Here is a 17,181-nt window from a genome sequence, read left to right as displayed (position 1 = left end):
CTTTGAAGAATTCTTCTGTGATCTTATAAACGTTATCGCTCGTCCTCCACCTCTTTAATCATGGCAATCCCCTGAAACATGGGCACTTTTCTGAGCCAATGAAAGTCATCTATTTGCATCTGGCAAAGCAGCTTAACAAGGAGAAAAAAAAGGAAAGAAAACTTCAGTAAGGCCTTCTCGAATAAGGCTCACCAGTGTAACGCTGACATGAAAACAAACACGCAAAGGATGGCAGCTTACCTCCTGGAGTAGAGATGGGATCTAATTGCTGGAAGTCCCTTGTCACTGGGGGTGAGCTGCCTGTCGGGATGAGGAATGGAGCTGACGTTAGAAAGAGCTGTTGGTGACAGGGCTCTTAAATTTCACTGTGTATGTGTATGAGGGCTGCTTTCCTCTTGAGTTTTTTTCCGGCCTTCTTCAGATTGAGCTGCACCTCTCCTGTGACCAGTAAACACACACTACTTAAGCCCAAGGAGATATCAGTCCAGTCTGTTGTTTCTCACATTCCTGGTCCTTCTGGCTGCTTAACTTTAACCCTTATTGTCCCTGTATGAGTCCTGGGCTATGACACAATGATAATGATCCAGAACTAATCATCAAGCGTCTGTGACTAGTACCTACCAGACTGTAGAGCAAGTTAATGCTGGCTATGATAGAAATATGCTCGAACATACAGAATATTGCAGGTCTTCTGTGGGATCGGACCACACAGGATAGACTTCAGTGAGTCCACCGGTTTTCTCTCTTTGGACAACTTTTGATACATATTAACCACTGCATATTTAAAACACCCTGCAAGACCTGCAATTTTGCTCTGATAAAATATATCATATATAAATATGTATATATGACCATCACAATTTGGTGTGTTTCAAAGTTTACCTATTCCTGCTTCCAACATATTAACTTTAACCACTCTCCACTTGCTGGTTAGTACATCCCACACCATGGGTACCAGCAATGAGGTAATCTGTTATTCCCTTTACCTGTCAGTGGTTTAATCTTGTGGCTGATTTGTATAAATTCAGTATTAAAGATTAAAGGTTCTGTAATATTTTTTTTTTCCGGGTTGATTGGAATTCTTCCACTATTCCTGTCCAGTGGATGCTTAGATAGATGGATTAAGTGTTAATGTGGTTCACTGCTCAATAAATAAAAGTCTCTTTAAAAGCAGAGAAGAGTTAATGGCTTGGTGAAGAGTTGAGAGGAATGTTTCAATTGGCCAATAATTAAAAACGTCTGTCTGTTTGGGCCAGTGACATAGCACTGAACAAGCCCTAAAGCAAGCAATTCAGTTCAATTTCACACACAGTGCCACTGTTTCACACGCTGCTAATACATCTAAGCATTCTTTCGAGCCGCTGAAAATGGCCCTGGTTTGTTTTCACAGTCTGAAAAACAAATCTAGATTTTTGGTGTAGGAGCCAAAAGAAGTTTTGTCACCTTTGATGGTGATGAAGAGGCAAGCAGTTTGTAATTAAACATTAAACATCATGAATTTTCTTGAGTCCTAATTGGGACCCTGTCCTGATGTTCATTAGGCCCGGCAGCCTTGTGATATTACCCTCTGATCAATAATGTAATTGAAAAGATTGATTCCGGTTCTGTAGCACCAGCAGAAAAATACAACTGAACTGCAAGAGTAAGATGTTTAATGAAATTGTTTGTTCTAATTAAAGTGAACAAGTGGGTGAAATGTTGTGTGTATCTTTACTGTAACTTTTTTTTTCTTGTCAGAAATCATGTAGAGTCATTCAACATGAGGAGATAACTACCTGTCATTTGTCTGCAAGGCTGGATGTGATGCAGTAATGAATTAATAGCCTGTAAAACATTTTCTCTGCTTGAGTGAGCATTTCTATGGTGACTTGCCTAATGCACAGCTAATAACTCTTCATTACACCAGCTTAACATGCTCAGAGTTCTATCAAGTGAATGACTGCATTAAGCCCAGAAAGGCGATGTGGACCTGGACAGACTGACAGTGAATGTCATAGTTGTTACTTTTGCATTTCAGGGGTCACACTGTAGCGTGGGTTAAAATAGTGAGCACTTAAAAGACTGGGAGGACAGTGAAGGCTATGGAGAGTGTATTTAAAGTCAGGGAGGGCCAGGCACATGGCTGTATGTTCACTGAGTTTTTTGGAAATCTCTGAAACGTGGGAAGACATAAGCGGATCCAGAGGAAACAAATAGGAACCGAATCATGCCCCATAGCAAGACTGAACGTGGCAGGGGAACAAGGGTAAGATTTAAGATTTTAAACCCCTTAACTCAACGGTCTTTGCAGAGCTATATATAGCAGGAGGTTTGGATTTGGAAAATGCATTGGATTTGAAAATTCTCTGTTTCCTGGGCCTTAGGCGAATGTGTCAGTGGCATTACTTTAACTCTGGTAATGTGTTCTCTGCCTCCTCTGTTAAAACATGTCATCACATTCATTATTTACATCAAGTGATACTTGGTCAATTATCAGAGAGAAATGGTGTGTTATTCTCTGTGGGTCTACTTGCTCAGATCTGTCTTTTTGTGAACGGTTGATTCAGATGAACCAGCTTAGGCCTGCTTTCTCAGAGACCACCCTCCAGTTATTCCGTTTCAGATGCGGTCAGGTGCAGTTTATTCATTTCTAGGTGACAGGAGAATTACTGTTTCTCTGATTGGGACACTTTCGGTGGTCTACCAGGCCCTTCATGTTTTTGAGCTCCAATTTTGGAAACACTTGCTTTCCTACTTATTTTCCTTTGGATTTTTGCTCTTTAACTCAGGAACCCTTCAAGCTCTGCAAAGCTTCAAATTTCATGTACAGGAATTGTTCCTTAATCAGTTCATTTATTATGAAACCCATTTTAACTGATTTCTACAACCCCAATTCCAATCAAGTTGGGATGTTGTGTAAAACATAAATAGAAACCGATTATGATTATATGCACATCCTTTTCAACCTATATTCAGTTGAATACACTACAAAGACAAGATGTTTAATGTTCAAACTGATATACTTTATTGTTTTTTTTGTAAATATTCACTTCATTTTGAATTTGAGGCCTGCAACTTGTTTCAAAAAAGTTGACAGGGAGATGTCTGTTGTCGTATGCCACACATTTTCAATGGGAGACAGGTCTGGACTGCAGGGGTGCAGTCTAGTACCTGCACTCTTTTACTATGATGCATTGTCTTGCTGGAAACCAGGGATTTCCCTAAAAAAGACATTGCTTGGATGGTAGCATATGTTTCTCCAAAACCTGTATGTACATTTCAGCATTAACAGAGCCTTCACAGATGTGCCCATGCCATGGAAACAAACTTCTTTGGATTTGTGGTTGTAATTGAATTAACATTCACAGCTGACAAATTCACTTCCTCAGCTAACACAACACTGTGACATGGATTTTAAATGTCAGTATAATCAGTATATACTGTTTAAAAAAAAAAAAAAGAAACGCCACAACACTAAATTTTGTGTGGGCTTCCTATGTCAGAAAACATGGGATATAATGGGTTCAGGTTTTGTCCTGCCTCATCAACTGAGTCTCTCCTGTCACAGTGTGTTTATGTGAGAGTGCAAAGACAAGGTTAAATGATGCAAAACAAACACCACAATCACAAATAAATTAGTGTACTAATAAATATAGCAAAAATAAACACAGAAAAAAGAGCTGGGTTAAAATGAGAGCTCCTGTTCCTCACTCTGAACTGAGCTCTGGTTCATTTTAATTTAAAGGAGCCTCAGATTAGTCTGTCATTTTGAACAGTACTGTTTAGACACAGAGAGAATGTTGCTGTTTTATTTGATCCTTGTAGTATTTTGACCAAAGCATGTTACCAACATCCAATTAAGACCCGGAAGAAGTGTGTTAACTTGTGCAAAATTAATATAATGTGTTGTCTTTAAAGCTGTTACACTCTGACTGGATGATGAAAGTCTGGAGGCTGTACATTACCACAGCGGTCACTAATGACCGAGCCTGAAGGACCATAGCAGAGAGAAATCAGTAATTCTGCCTTAGGAACAGTGGCTGTGAGTAGTGGAAAGCTGGGAATTCATTATTTATTAAATGTTAGTGGTCACCAATGCAGATGTCAATATTAACATTACTGAAGGAAATGTGGTTCTTGGACAACATATAACAGCACTGCAGGGTCTCATACATCTCACTATCCTCAATTATTTAAAGTCTGATGTATTTTTAATGTAAGGTTTGAAGGATGTATGTGATGCTTTACAGGAATTTCAATGTAGTGTTAATTCATTTTATTCACAAAATACGTAAGAAAAAAGTAATGAGGTTGTCTTCTGTAGCTATGGGTCAAGATTTCTCAGCCACTCATAGGGCTTTGTTCACTGCAAAAGCAGGGCCCCAAGACAATGAGGTAGACAACAGTAAAGTAGGTTTTTGTCTGTTTTTTAATTGAAATGTGAGCATTTTGGGCTCCAGGGATATTCTTAGTTTTTTGTGCTCTAATGACAATGGATAGCGATGGACAAATTCAGCTGTCAATTCCTACCGTGTGGAAATGAATCAGCACCAGGAGAGCATCTCTCACCATTTCCTCCAGAATTGTCAGAGCTCTCTTGGGAAATTAAATACTTGTTTTTTTTTTTTTTTAGCTGCAAAAACTCTTACTCAAGTGCTTCTTCAACATCGTCCACTGTTTTTTGCTGGAAAATGAATTATTTGGAGAAATGAATTTGCCACTGTGAGCGTGCCGAAGCTGGGAGGGCGTTACCCTAATTTGCTGCAAAAATGTTGTTGGGCAGAAATCATTTGATCTTCCGACACCCAAGTGGCCTGTCAAATTCTGCTTCAAAATCATTTCCTCCGTGTGTGACGTCACAACTGGGTGAACATATTAACTTATTACACATGGGTGTGGAAAAAACACACACACACGCGCACACACAGTCCTCTATCTGGAAAAGTAATTTTTCCTCCAACAAATCCTCATTCAGATTGGAGCAAAGCTTAGCCCAGTCTAGACGTGTTTAATGGCGGGGTGTGAACAGGCGAGGGGGCGCAGACAGGAGCTTCCTGCTCTTTCTCTTTCAGTTCCTCTTTCAGCTCCGCAGCTCCTCTTCTAAATGTGAATTGCTCACTGCATTTGTATTCATATGGAGTCACTCTCCAGAGAAAATTAATCTCTCCACAATGATTTTATTATTTCTCATGCTTTCAGGCCAAATTAAATAGAAGGACATTATTATTATTACATTTGGGACTGCTTTGATGATGATGGTGCCTTTGGATACTTATGTCCGTATTACAATATCAGTATTTTCTCTGGTTTTATTAGGATAAAGATACTTTTTGTCTTAACAACTTGTGGATTCTTTCAATTTTAACGAACGAATAGAAAGGAAGTTTTTGCGAATCTCTTTTTGAAAATATTATCTATTTTATGTTGTACTGCCTCTTGCAAATGTAGGAATTTCTCCTATGTAATGTAAGAGAAGCTGGTGTGGAAGAGAAAAGTAATAGGTTCACTCCCCTGGTGTGGTGGGAAAAATGAATGTGGGGGGTGGTGGGGATGGGTTAAATGCAGCGTTCATATTTTAGTTAGGTCTAAGGGTGGCATGATGGCACTAAAGATAATGTTGGCATCGCACAGCTCTAGAATCATTTGGTTGAATCTTCACATCATGCATCAGGTGAGTAAAGTAGTGTGTTCTCCCTGTGTCTGCATGGGTTTCTTCCTGGTGCTCTAGTCTCCTCCCACTGTCCTAAATCCATAAGGTCCACATGCTGGTAAGTTGATATGCTAAAATGTCCATATACAGAGTGTGTGAGTGACTGCATGAGTGTGCCCTGTGATGACTCCTTGTTTTGGGTGTGGTCCTGACCTCCACCCAGTGCACCTGCTGTGACCTTGAACAAGATTAAGTGGTTACAGAATATAAATGAACGAATTAATGAACAGGGCACAGTTTCCCAAAAACTGTGCTGGTGTTATATCATCTTAATATGTGATGCTCACCCTACCACTTAAGAATGTCCTTTGTTTTTAGATGATTTTTGGAAAGCCAGCCCAGATGTGTTAAAGCATCAGATTTAAAACCCTTCTACTCTGTCCTTGCTCCCAGATGGTGGAATGAACTTCCACTGGCCAAAATGTTTATTGTGTAGTCCTTTATGGGGGGTTGCTTGACTCCTGTGTCTTGGCCTCGGGTGAGGCTGTATTCACTGGATAAGTTGACAAAGCAAAATTTGTAAATTGTTCTGGATTAGAGGGTTTAATCTATGTCGTAAATGCAATGTCATTCATTCATTCTTTGCCTGTAACCTCTTATCTAGTTTAGGGTTGCGCTGGGTCTGGAGCCTACCTTGAATCACTGGGTGTCTGGAGGGGGCACCAGTCCTTCACAGGGCCACACACACACACACACACCTATGGACACTTTTCTTTTTCTGAGTCACCAGTCCACCTACCAACGTGTGTTTTTAGACTGTATGAGGAAACCGGAGCATCCGGAGGATACCCACGCAGACACAGTGAGAACACACCAAACTCCTCAAAGACAGTCACAAGGAGCTAGGACTTGAACCCACAACCTCCAGGTCCCTGGAGCTTTCAGCAAAAGGTGGTGACTGTCGGTGAGGAGCTTGGTGTGTTCCCCCTGTGTCTGTGTGGGTTTCCTCTGGTTTTCTCCCATGGTCCAAGAACACACGTTGGTGGGTGGATTGGTGACTCAAAAGTGTCCATAGATGTGAGTGTGAGTGAATTTGTATGTCACCCTGTGAAGGACTGGTGCCCCCTCCAGGGTGTGTCCCTGCCCTACCGCCCGATGATTCTAGGTAGGCTCCGAACCCTGAACTGCATAAGTGGTTACAGAAAATGAATGAATGAATGAATGAACATTAGTTAATTGTGGTTTAATACGGTACAAAAAATTGCATATTACATTGCACAGTTGTTCTATTGTTTAACGTTTTGGCCTAAAATATTTTATTTAAAATTGTAAGTTGAATCTGCCCCCAAAATGTAATATTTTAAACTTTTTTCTCATTATCATCATGATTTATACATACGCTAAAGGCTTTTACTGGTTAAATGGTAGTTTTGGATATGAATAAAATGGCTGTATTTGTACGAAATCAGTTAAGAAATCTAAATCCTTGAAAGGAATCCTTTCACATTAAACAATTCAAAATCATTTTTGATCTCAGTGGAAGTTTTGAAAATGTCACTGTTATTCAGAGAGCCAAGAACCATTTCTGAATGGAGATGTATGATGTTGTGCAGCTCTTGTCTTTTGAGCTGTGTTTAGATATCGGTCATTACAAGGCTCAGTATGAGGTGATCCCTAATGAGCCTAATTAACACAGCGACAGGACCACAGCCCTATTACAGCTTAGCAGAGAGTCTGACTCACAAACACTGACACAACAAACCTGTGGCTTTATCTCCGGGATGAGAAGTGATACCACACTGTCTAACTAACTGTACATGAATCTCAGGCTGCTAAAATAGTTAATTATCTATTGTTTCATTTTTATAAGTGAGAAAGCGCACAAAAGTTTTTTCATTTAACCTTTTATTAAGGTCACAATCTGCTTTTCCGTTTTCCCCATTATTTAACAGACTATTTGCACCATTTAAGTTTCTGATCCTATTTGAATACAAATGCACTTTCCAAAGACTCTGCCACTGAAACTAATATTAAACATGCTTCAGGCTCTGAGAAGCATCAAAGAACTGAAGGAGCTCTTCCCTTGGAGAGAGATTTAAATCAGATCTTTAAGTGTCCTTCAGCAATTCCAGGTTATACACTCATGGTGCATGACAACCTGCAGAAAGCTCTCAGTGCTAATACCCATCAACATCACCTCTGGCTTCGTCACAAACGTCACTAGCATCAAAATCCACTGAATAATAATAAACAATAATAATATTATGGGCATTTTTTAAAATGGATGCTCAACCCATGGATACTTTAAGACAGACTTATAAAATAAGCAGTCCTCTCTCCCTAATAACTTCCTGACAGATACTGACAGAGAAAAACTGGAAGAAACACTCTGAGGGAGATTAGAGCCTTGATATCTGCTTCCAGGCACATTATAATAGTTTATCATAGCTACAGACATTCATGCACCATTCCTCCCTCTCAGAATTAGATGCACTCACTGGGGCAGTCCCTCTCTCTGTATTCTTTTCTACTCAGATTATCTAAAACAATCATGGTCAGTCATAGTTAAACACTTAAAAATTTAAAGCTATTTGTTTAACATGACAGCTCTTAATATCACTCTTAATAAGTCAGCACTGTAGGTTATACTTTAAACTTAATAATAGCAACAGAATTACATGGAAGCCTCAACTATTAAATACAACATTTTTATTCAGTATTTAGTGTTTACACCCTTTGGCTACTATTTAATTCTTTTTAAAAATCCCAGTAATCCCAAATGCATGCAGTGATGTAGAGGTCTGAACTCTTTGGGTCATTGTTCTGAAATCTCCAGCAGCTTCTTTTTTTGATTAGATTTTTTTTTGTCTATTTCCTTTTCTCAGAATTGGCTTCCTGGCAGCTACACATCCTTTCAGACCCACCAAGTTAAGTTTTCTTCTCAAAGTGGAAGGATGGACAGCAACACCTCAATAATGTCTCTTCAAAAAGGCAAAACTAATGCTTAATGGCCGTTTGACTGGAAATGCACACAAAAAAATAATTAATGATTAAAGCCTATAGGGTTTAATTTTATTCTATCAACATGTTAAATAAATACTGTAGCCTTTATTTACTAAATTATGTTAATTCCATACAGTGTGACTAAATCAATGGAAATAATTCAACATTGTAGATTTGTAGGTCTTAAAATGTAATAAAATAATAGCATTTATTCATTATTCAAAGTTTTAATGCAGCACAACAACTGTAGTCATTCATTATCGTAAAAAACCTGTAAAAAACTTACTGGCAGCTCAGTTACAAGTACTGAGCAAAAATATATACAACTATTTACTGTAAACGTGTGTATTTGACACTTAATTAAGGGAACAGCATATGCTCGTGTTCAGGACGGTGACAGTGAATTAATGAATATTGTAACACTCTTGATATTTCAAAAATGTAGGTAACACACTCTGTATGTATTTAACACTGGGTTACATAAAAATGAGTACAATGAGTATTAATTAAACACTTATTTTGAATGTAACCGTGTGAGTGCGTTCATGCTGGACAGGTGCTGTCTCAGTGCTGGAGACTTGGTGTGTGGGGGTGTGTGTGGGGGGGTGTGTGTGGGGGGGGTATGTGTGGCGCGCGTGTGAGAGAGATTCGGAAGCTTCAGTGAGGCTCCCTCATGCAGAGCTGCTGAAAAGACCCCAATCCGCTCTGCTCCTCGTGTCTCTGACAAACACGTCTCGAGGAAAGTCAAAGAAGGGGAAAGCGGAAAAGGCTCGCGGTGAGAGGCTGTGATTAACGCGGTTTGATGTCAACTCCACGCGCATTTGCGCAACGAGGCTCCGCTTACGCAGCGCTCCGCGAGCAGGGGCGGGGCGGCGTGCGAGGCGGGTCTCATAAAAAGGCGCGCGGAGTGTACTGGGGGCTCATAGAGCTGAGGGGTCTGAGTCGGAGTCTGAGACAGAGTTGAAGTGCGAGTTTGAAGCTTCCGAAACCGAACGTGGAGCAGTGCACGCGGAGCGGCGCGCGCACCATGGAGAGCTCGAGCGTGCGGAGCGCACTGCTACTGCTGCTGCTGCTGCTGCTCAGCGCGAGCGCGCAGGACACAGAGCCCACCGACAACATGGACACCAACGAACTGGAGCCCAGGGCCATCCGAGATTTCTACCCCAAAGACCCCAACCTCACCAGCGAGAAACAACTGGTGAGTCCGCGCGCCGTGACTGCGACACACTGTTCATACTGGTGTCATCACAACAGGAGAAGTCCTACGGTGATCCAGCGTTACACAGAGCTATAACAGACTAGCTTAGTTTACATACACTAGAGTCCCCAAAGAGCTTTAAGCACAGACACACACAGTCTAATAGCTCTTAACACTCTATAGATACAACAGCTTTACGCACGTGTCTATTAGAGCGCCAGATGTTGCATAGACGTTTAGAAAACATCTGTGCAAAATTTCTGTGCATATATATTTTTTCTTTCAGCCACTCTATCCACTTTGATAATTCCTGCCTCAGGGTTTATATCATTGGCAACAACAAACAGACAGGTGTAGACAGAGGAGCAATCAGTTGGACTACTTTAATTTATCATTGTTTGTTTGTTTGTTTATATTTCCCTGAAACTTTCAACCTGAGTGTTTCTTTTATTCCAGCTTGGTGCTCTCCATGAAGTCCTTGAGAAGCTGCAGACTAAAAGAATTCCACCCTGGGAGAAGAAATTTGGACAGGTTCCCATGGTAAATAGACACCATATTTTATGATAATGTCTAAATATCTAACACATTTATATATGTATGTCAATAATTATTTAGAAAAAGAATTAAATGATAAAAATACATTATAAAAGAAATATAGAAATATAAAATACAAAACCTGAGTTAAAAACAATCTATTATATATTGGCTTATATTTTATAAATTGCATTATTTCTTTAAAATTAAATAATGATGTGGTATATATTCAACTGTATATTGATAATGTAGAATATATTGAATATACCCTTTATAATGGTATGATAAAAACTCTGTGATCAGAATGCCTCAGAATGAAAGAATGCCTCCTGTACTGAATCTGCTAATGCCTTATATTTGTGCGCAGTGTGACGTTGGAGAGCAGTGTGCGGTGAGGAAAGGCTCACGCATTGGGAAGATGTGTGACTGTCCCCGAGGAGCCTTCTGCAACTTCTTCCTGCTCAAGTGCTTGTGAGGGGTCATAGTATGTTCACCTCAGGGCTTCAGGGACAGAGGGACATCACACACACACACTCACCATCCAAAAGTATCAAAATCATTTGTATAGATATTTTTTTAAGTGCAAGAATTCACGAAAAAGGAAGGTTTCTGTAAAGTTCTGTTTGTGTCTTTACGAGCTGCACGCCTGTGATCCTGTCGTTGAAATGTAGCATCAATGTTTTGTGAATTAAAGAGACCCATAACGTCTTTTTGTAAACCAGTCTGTGCATCAGTCATTTCAATCATCTTCATAAAAAGGTGTTGAAAAGTGTGATTACTGATGATGAAGTGTCTCTTGACAAGTCTTACTTTGGAGAAATTCTGAACAGGTGAAGGGGGTAACACCACTGCTTTCCACACGGCTGATTATATATCAATTCCCAACTCAGACCTCGAGTAGCACACCTAACAACATGAGCTGATATATGTGTAACATGATTAAAAGTGTGTCTGTCGATAAGATCTCATTCCGTAAATGTGGGTTATTCCTGTGTCTTGAACTGAATTACCTGGAGTTTAAATCAAGGAGGAGCTGAGAGATATCACAGATGCATTTTTATTGTATGTACTCTTCTGTCACATTGACTTTATCGTCCCTGCACTGTGCGGTAAACTCATACAAACATAGTGTCCAGCTGTTCCAGCAGCAGTCTCTAGATTTGCCAATTCCAGCTGGTGAAAAGCACTTTGATTTTTCACGTGTTGGGTTTGTTAGCACAGTGCTAAATCTAGTGGTTGACTGGGCCCATTCATCCTTGCCAAATAAGAGGGCTCTTTTATTACTGAATAAAAACATGCCCTAGAACATATTGATTTCCCAGAGTTCCAGAAAAGAAGTGTTCGATATCTTTTATCACGGCCTATTTTCTTGATAGATTGTTGTTGTGTAGTGGCAAAAAAACAAAAACAAAAAAAAAACAAAACAGACAAATGTAGAAATGTGAAGTGTTCTACCTGTGTTCTTTGTTTGTTTGTCCACTGAATTTCATCTGGACAGAGACTCTGGTGCATGCATCATGCTTTTACTTCATATAAGACATAAGAGTGCTAGATTCACTTTGTTTCTACACTGAAAGTCTTTTGTTGCATTTGTCTAATTAAAATATCAAAACACAAACCTGCTGCATTTAGAAACTATAATGACGTCTTCATTTCATTGGCGTCACTGGTTTTCGTGGGTGATAAGTTGGAATGATGTCTTGTTGAAAAAAAGACAGAAACAGGCCTCTGTATTTAAAAATATGAAACAAAAATCTATACAATAGTCAAAGACATAAAGATTCTCCGCAGCTATAAGCAAAAGCTTTATTTTCTGAAAGATTTTGTTTTTATCTTTTCATAGATACATTTAACCAAAAGAGGCCATCACATTGCCCTGACACAATTGAACACAGTCTGTGCCATGGGGTTACAACACACAATTCTCACCAGCTTTGCTAAGTTTTTTAGTTTTAGTCAAGATTATTGGTATAAATGAAAGTTTGTTGCCCTTTTCTGCAGTAACGGCTTCAATAGAGATTATATAATTATGTTAAGATTACAAAACATGAATCACAAATACCTCTCAGACTCATCCTAAAGGTACTGAATGCTGTTCCATGAATATGAATACAGTTCCACCAGTGCAACGCTAAGGGCTTTTATGTTTCTATAACCTAAGGCTGGCACTGAGTGTGATGACCTAGGCTCATTTGTGGTTTGTCCAGAACATCCCATTTCATTTCACGCTTTTCTGTGTGCAAAACTGAACATCTGGGTGCACCTTAAAGTAGCCAACATTTTTACTAATTAGTCAGTAAGATTTTGGACACACATCTATCATTCAGAACAAAAAAAAATAACATATAAGGACTAGAGGATGACTAACACACTGTGCAGCAACAGATGAGCTGCCATCTGACTTTACATCTATAAGTTCAACCAACACAGTGGGCACTCTGGCATTACTGCTGTGTCTGATTACACTGTGAACAGGTTACACAGTCTGTGTCACTGCAGCTCTGAGATTGACTCTCCAGCCAAATAATACCTGCTCTGTGACGTTCTTGAAGGGGTCCTGACCATTGAAGAACAAGCAAACAATGTATTCAGCACAACAGAATGTAACTGTAGAACTACTAAGTGCTACTGTATGCCAAAATGGACAGTGTGTATAGAAACATGAAGGTTATTTTAATGTTTTGGCCAAGTGGTGTATAGTTGAGTTAAAAGTGTGTGTCTCTATTTTCATGAACAGAAATAAATGCAAAGAAGGGAGAAACATTAAGTGGGGCTGATATATATTTGTAAAGAGTATCATTTTGAAGAGCTGCCTCAGCTTTGTCGAGCTTGTTAAGATTGTGAAGCTTGTTTCTTATCCTTGCTGCTTCATGGTCATTCATTCTCCAGTGATCTAATGCATTTTCACTCTTGTTGTTGGCCTTTAGCTTGTCACATAATGAGGTCTGAGCTATTCCAAATGCATTGCTGTGCACAGAACACTGTTAAATTACTCATAAGAGTGTTTCGGATGGCATTTCTGTACGCTTTGGTCATCATCTCACTGCCCACAGTTGTGGTGAGCAAAGATCATCAGTGTGTGAGAAACATTGGTTTGGAAACTGAGCCTTGGTCTCAACTCACATGAAAGATGCTTTTTTTTTCTGATGTTACATAAAAATTGTTCACAAAAATGGTGGTTGGTGCAGACTGGGAATATTGCTCCCTGGTACACTGAAGAGGTAAGTAATGCTATACCAGTAACAGTCCTTGGGCTCACCTCTGTTACACGACTTGCCAAGTGCTGTAAATATGTAAATGTAAATGTAAAATAAAACCCCTTTGCAAAGAAAATTCCCAGAAACCCATAAAATAGGAAACTGGTTTGAAATGAATTGAAAAGGGAGAAAGATGTACTGTTGCCCCCTAGAGAGTCTAAGTGGAATCAAGAGAAAGCCTAACTCGAAATGTTCTTACTCTGAAAATGCACTTAAGTCAAGTCAAGTTTTCCTTGAGACTGGTTTGCTAAGTCATGAGAAAATGTAAAGTCCAACTAGTGTTAACTAACACAGTCGATCGTGCTGGGATCCCAGTGAAGGAGTAAATGTCCATAAAATGTCCATATCTTCGCTTGCACACTTTGATTACATTTGATCATATAACTGGTTTATATAAGTCACTTTCAAGGTACATTCTGTATTCTCGGTGCTACACAAAGCTGGATATGACAATATTGTCATTCACCACATACGTATTAAGCTCTAGAAGCAGAACACATTTGTGTATATATCAGGCAGCAGTCTGAGTATGTGTCTCCAAACATCATTGGTGCATTATCTGACAAAAAAAAAAAAAACACCCATTAGGTTGTAAATATATTAAAAGGACACTTAAAAACCACGCTAGACCTTGTACACCACCAAAACTGTCCCTTTCCGATAAACAGCCTGAAGTTTAATCTTTAAGAACAAGATGAAATCAAACTCTGCTTTAGCTTCAGATCTGAAATGATCCATCCCTCCATGGTAAGACAACTATACACCATGGGTCTGGAAGAATGAGCTACTGGTGTTTTCAGAACAACAGACTGGTCGCTGCAGAGTAAGTATCACTGTATATGTGTTTGTGATTACTTGGATCATAGAACCGTAAAACACAACCAATGTTTAAGACTGGAATACGCTTCAGAAGATATTAAAATTAGAGGCTTTTATTTCTGTCTCACAATTTAAGAACTGCATTAGAAATATATTTACTGACACATGTACCTGCTTTGCTGATAGTTGAGTTATTTAAAAAACGTTGTTGTTTTTTTGCATTTGTTCTTATTGTTGTTATTGATGTACTCCCCTTTCCTCAAGCAGCTTCTGTTACTTGCCAGGCTGTTATTGTAAATAAGAATATGTTCTTAATGACTTGGCTGCTTAAATTAAAGGTTAAATAAATGTGAGGAAGTATATCTCTGAATGAATGAATGTGTGTGTGTATATATGTATGTGTTTGTTTGCCTATTTGTTTATTGGTTTGTTTTAACTGAAAGCAAATCTCTCAAAAAGATGTGAAGCTGTAAGGATGAACCCTGAAAGTCATTATCTTAAGCCACTCAGGGCCTGTGCAATACACAGCAAACACACGCACATTAATCTCTTCTACTATTCAGGGATAGTGCAATAATTTGTTATTTATATTGTAAAAAAAAAAACTGCATGTTTCTACTGTTTTTGTTTGTTTAAGCACTTTAAGGATTGCTGCTCAATTTCGTTGTATATGTGCAATGACAATAAAGGCTATCTTATCTTATCTTATCTTATCTTATCTTATTATCATCATCATCTTTTCCGCTTGTTCATTTCAGGGTCGCAGTCCCTGAAAATCAGCAACTTAAGAATAGAACCCATTTACATCTGTCTGTCTGATAGTCATGACAACAAACACAGTTTATGCAGTCCTAAGGGACAGGGACAGACTGGGAATGACTGTGAAAAGTCATGGACAACAACTTCCTAAATATGGTCAGGTGGGCAGTCTTCTTCTATGGTAGAATAGTTGGTTGATTTGCCAATATTTCTGTCAGCTCCACCTTCTGAATCTTTTTGTAAAACCACTTTTTTATTTATTTACTTTTTTTATCCTTCAGATATTTCATGAAAACAACCTTTAGATGACTTTGCTGTGGAGAAGCTTGGTCTCTTTCTGGCTGGTGGTCAATAGCACTGCATCTATAAATACCAGCATCGATAATAAGATAGAGAGAAAATCTGTAACCTCCTGAGACTCTATGTCTCTGCTACTTTTAGCATCAGCACTAATCACAGTAACATTACAGATCAAATTTAATGTGAAGTGGTCAGGAATATAATAAGATGGTGTCCATTCTAAATAAGTCGTTCCCATTTGTGTCCAGTAGGTGGCAGTAGGTGTCCAGACCTAACCTGGGTTGCTGGGTTGCTGACTCACTCCACATCTGAATTGACTGTAGTGGAGCAAGGTTACTGCAGCATTCAGCTCACACTCTCCTCTATTATTACTGCAGATTCCTTATATACAAACTTAAAACATCGATATCTGCACGTAACCCATCCTCGTTGTAGTAATTTGGCATGCCGTTATGTGTAGGTATCTCATAATTATGTATATATCTGAAAAATAACTATGCATTAGATCACTATTATTACTTAGCATCCGATTGAGACAAGCTCCTATCCCATCCCATGATTATCAGAAACCTAACCATCTTCTGAATCATTATTATGGGATAGTAAATTATAATTTTGAGACCTGTGAGTCAACATTATGAGAAGCAAATTCATGATCTTAAAGCAGTAAGGTATAACCTCCAGATAATAAGTCAAGATATGAGATCATAGTTCCAAATTATGAAAAACTTAGGTCTTAATAAGCTGTCTAACTTTTGCTCCAGGGAGTAGAATATGCTTCTATGTATTCCCATTCATCCTCAAATTAGATCAGTCCTTTTCTTAAAACTTTATGCGCACCCTTTTCTCTACACTTTAAAGCCTCTTTGAACATCAGTTTTCAGTTCTATTCTTCTTCCAGTTTCCCGTTCCTTATTGTCTTATGTTGACAAATGGCTTGAAATTAAATAAGTGAAATGTGTATAAAGTACATTGGGGGGGGGGGGGGGGGGGGGGGGTGTGACTAATGGACATTGCTGGGAGGAGAATACAGGTTATATTAAGAGGCAGATGTGGGCATGTGATAGGGCTAAAGTTTTCCATTTCATCTCCTCTCCTCTTATTTTTTTCCCTCTCTCTCTCCCTCTGTATCTCTCTGATGCCTTGCTGTAGGCCTTTTCCTGCTGTGAATCAGTCGGCTCTTTCTGGATAAAAGGGACAGTAGGATGTGCTGTTGAAAATTATTCTGATTTTCTTTTTTTTAAAGATGTTTTCCTACTTACCATGATATAACTCAACAAACAGCTGGAAGTCACAACTCAGCAGCTAGGGCCTTAAACCAACAGATCACAACTGCTTTGATGAGAGCACACAAACAAACACACACGCACACGCACACGCACACACACACACACACACACACTCTGCACATATCAGGGGAAACCAGGCAAATACTCATGTTAAATTTTAGCATCATCCCAAATCTTAGCTGGTTGTGTCCAGTCAGATGATCAGACCACAGTAAAGCTCCACATCTCATCTCAACTTAGAGCATAGGATCATCTGCTGAAACATCTCATCTCATGCCTCTCTCTCTCTCTGTCTCTCTCTCTCTCTCTGTCTCTCTCTCTCTCTCTGTCTCTCTCTCTCTCTCTCTCCTCTTTTTAGTCAGTTCCTCTAATCTCTCTCTGCCTATGTTTCAA

At 39.2% G+C, this 17,181-nt stretch overlaps 1 protein-coding gene across 1 annotated transcript; it reads left to right on the top strand.

Moving 5' to 3' along the window:
• The first annotated feature begins 9,599 nt into the window (after positions 1-9,599).
• Positions 9,600-11,891, top strand: cart2 (cocaine- and amphetamine-regulated transcript 2). The gene is made up of 3 exons (XM_066649309.1): positions 9,600-9,830; positions 10,287-10,370; positions 10,732-11,891. Exons 1-3 carry the CDS (start codon positions 9,660-9,662, stop codon positions 10,837-10,839), a joined length of 363 nt encoding a protein of 120 aa, XP_066505406.1. The 5' UTR covers positions 9,600-9,659; the 3' UTR covers positions 10,840-11,891.
• The last annotated feature ends 5,290 nt before the right edge of the window (positions 11,892-17,181 follow it).

This window comes from Hoplias malabaricus, chromosome 17 (assembly GCF_029633855.1).
Source record: "Hoplias malabaricus isolate fHopMal1 chromosome 17, fHopMal1.hap1, whole genome shotgun sequence".
Classification (NCBI taxonomy): Eukaryota; Metazoa; Chordata; class Actinopteri; order Characiformes; family Erythrinidae; genus Hoplias; species Hoplias malabaricus.
The sequence above is the reverse complement of the archived record's forward strand: the minus strand, read 5'-3'. Positions and strand labels throughout refer to the sequence as shown.

What these genes read in the sequence shown, in the direction of transcription:
- cart2 (XM_066649309.1), top strand. Translation starts at nt 9,660, where the DNA reads ATGGAGAGCTCGAGCGTGCGGAGCGCACTGCTACTGCTGCTGCTGCTG. An exon ending in TCACCAGCGAGAAACAACTG is followed by an intron (nt 9,831 to 10,286) that starts GTGAGTCCGCGC and finishes CTTTTATTCCAG; the next exon opens with CTTGGTGCTCTCCATGAAGT. An exon ending in AATTTGGACAGGTTCCCATG is followed by an intron (nt 10,371 to 10,731) that starts GTAAATAGACAC and finishes ATTTGTGCGCAG; the next exon opens with TGTGACGTTGGAGAGCAGTG.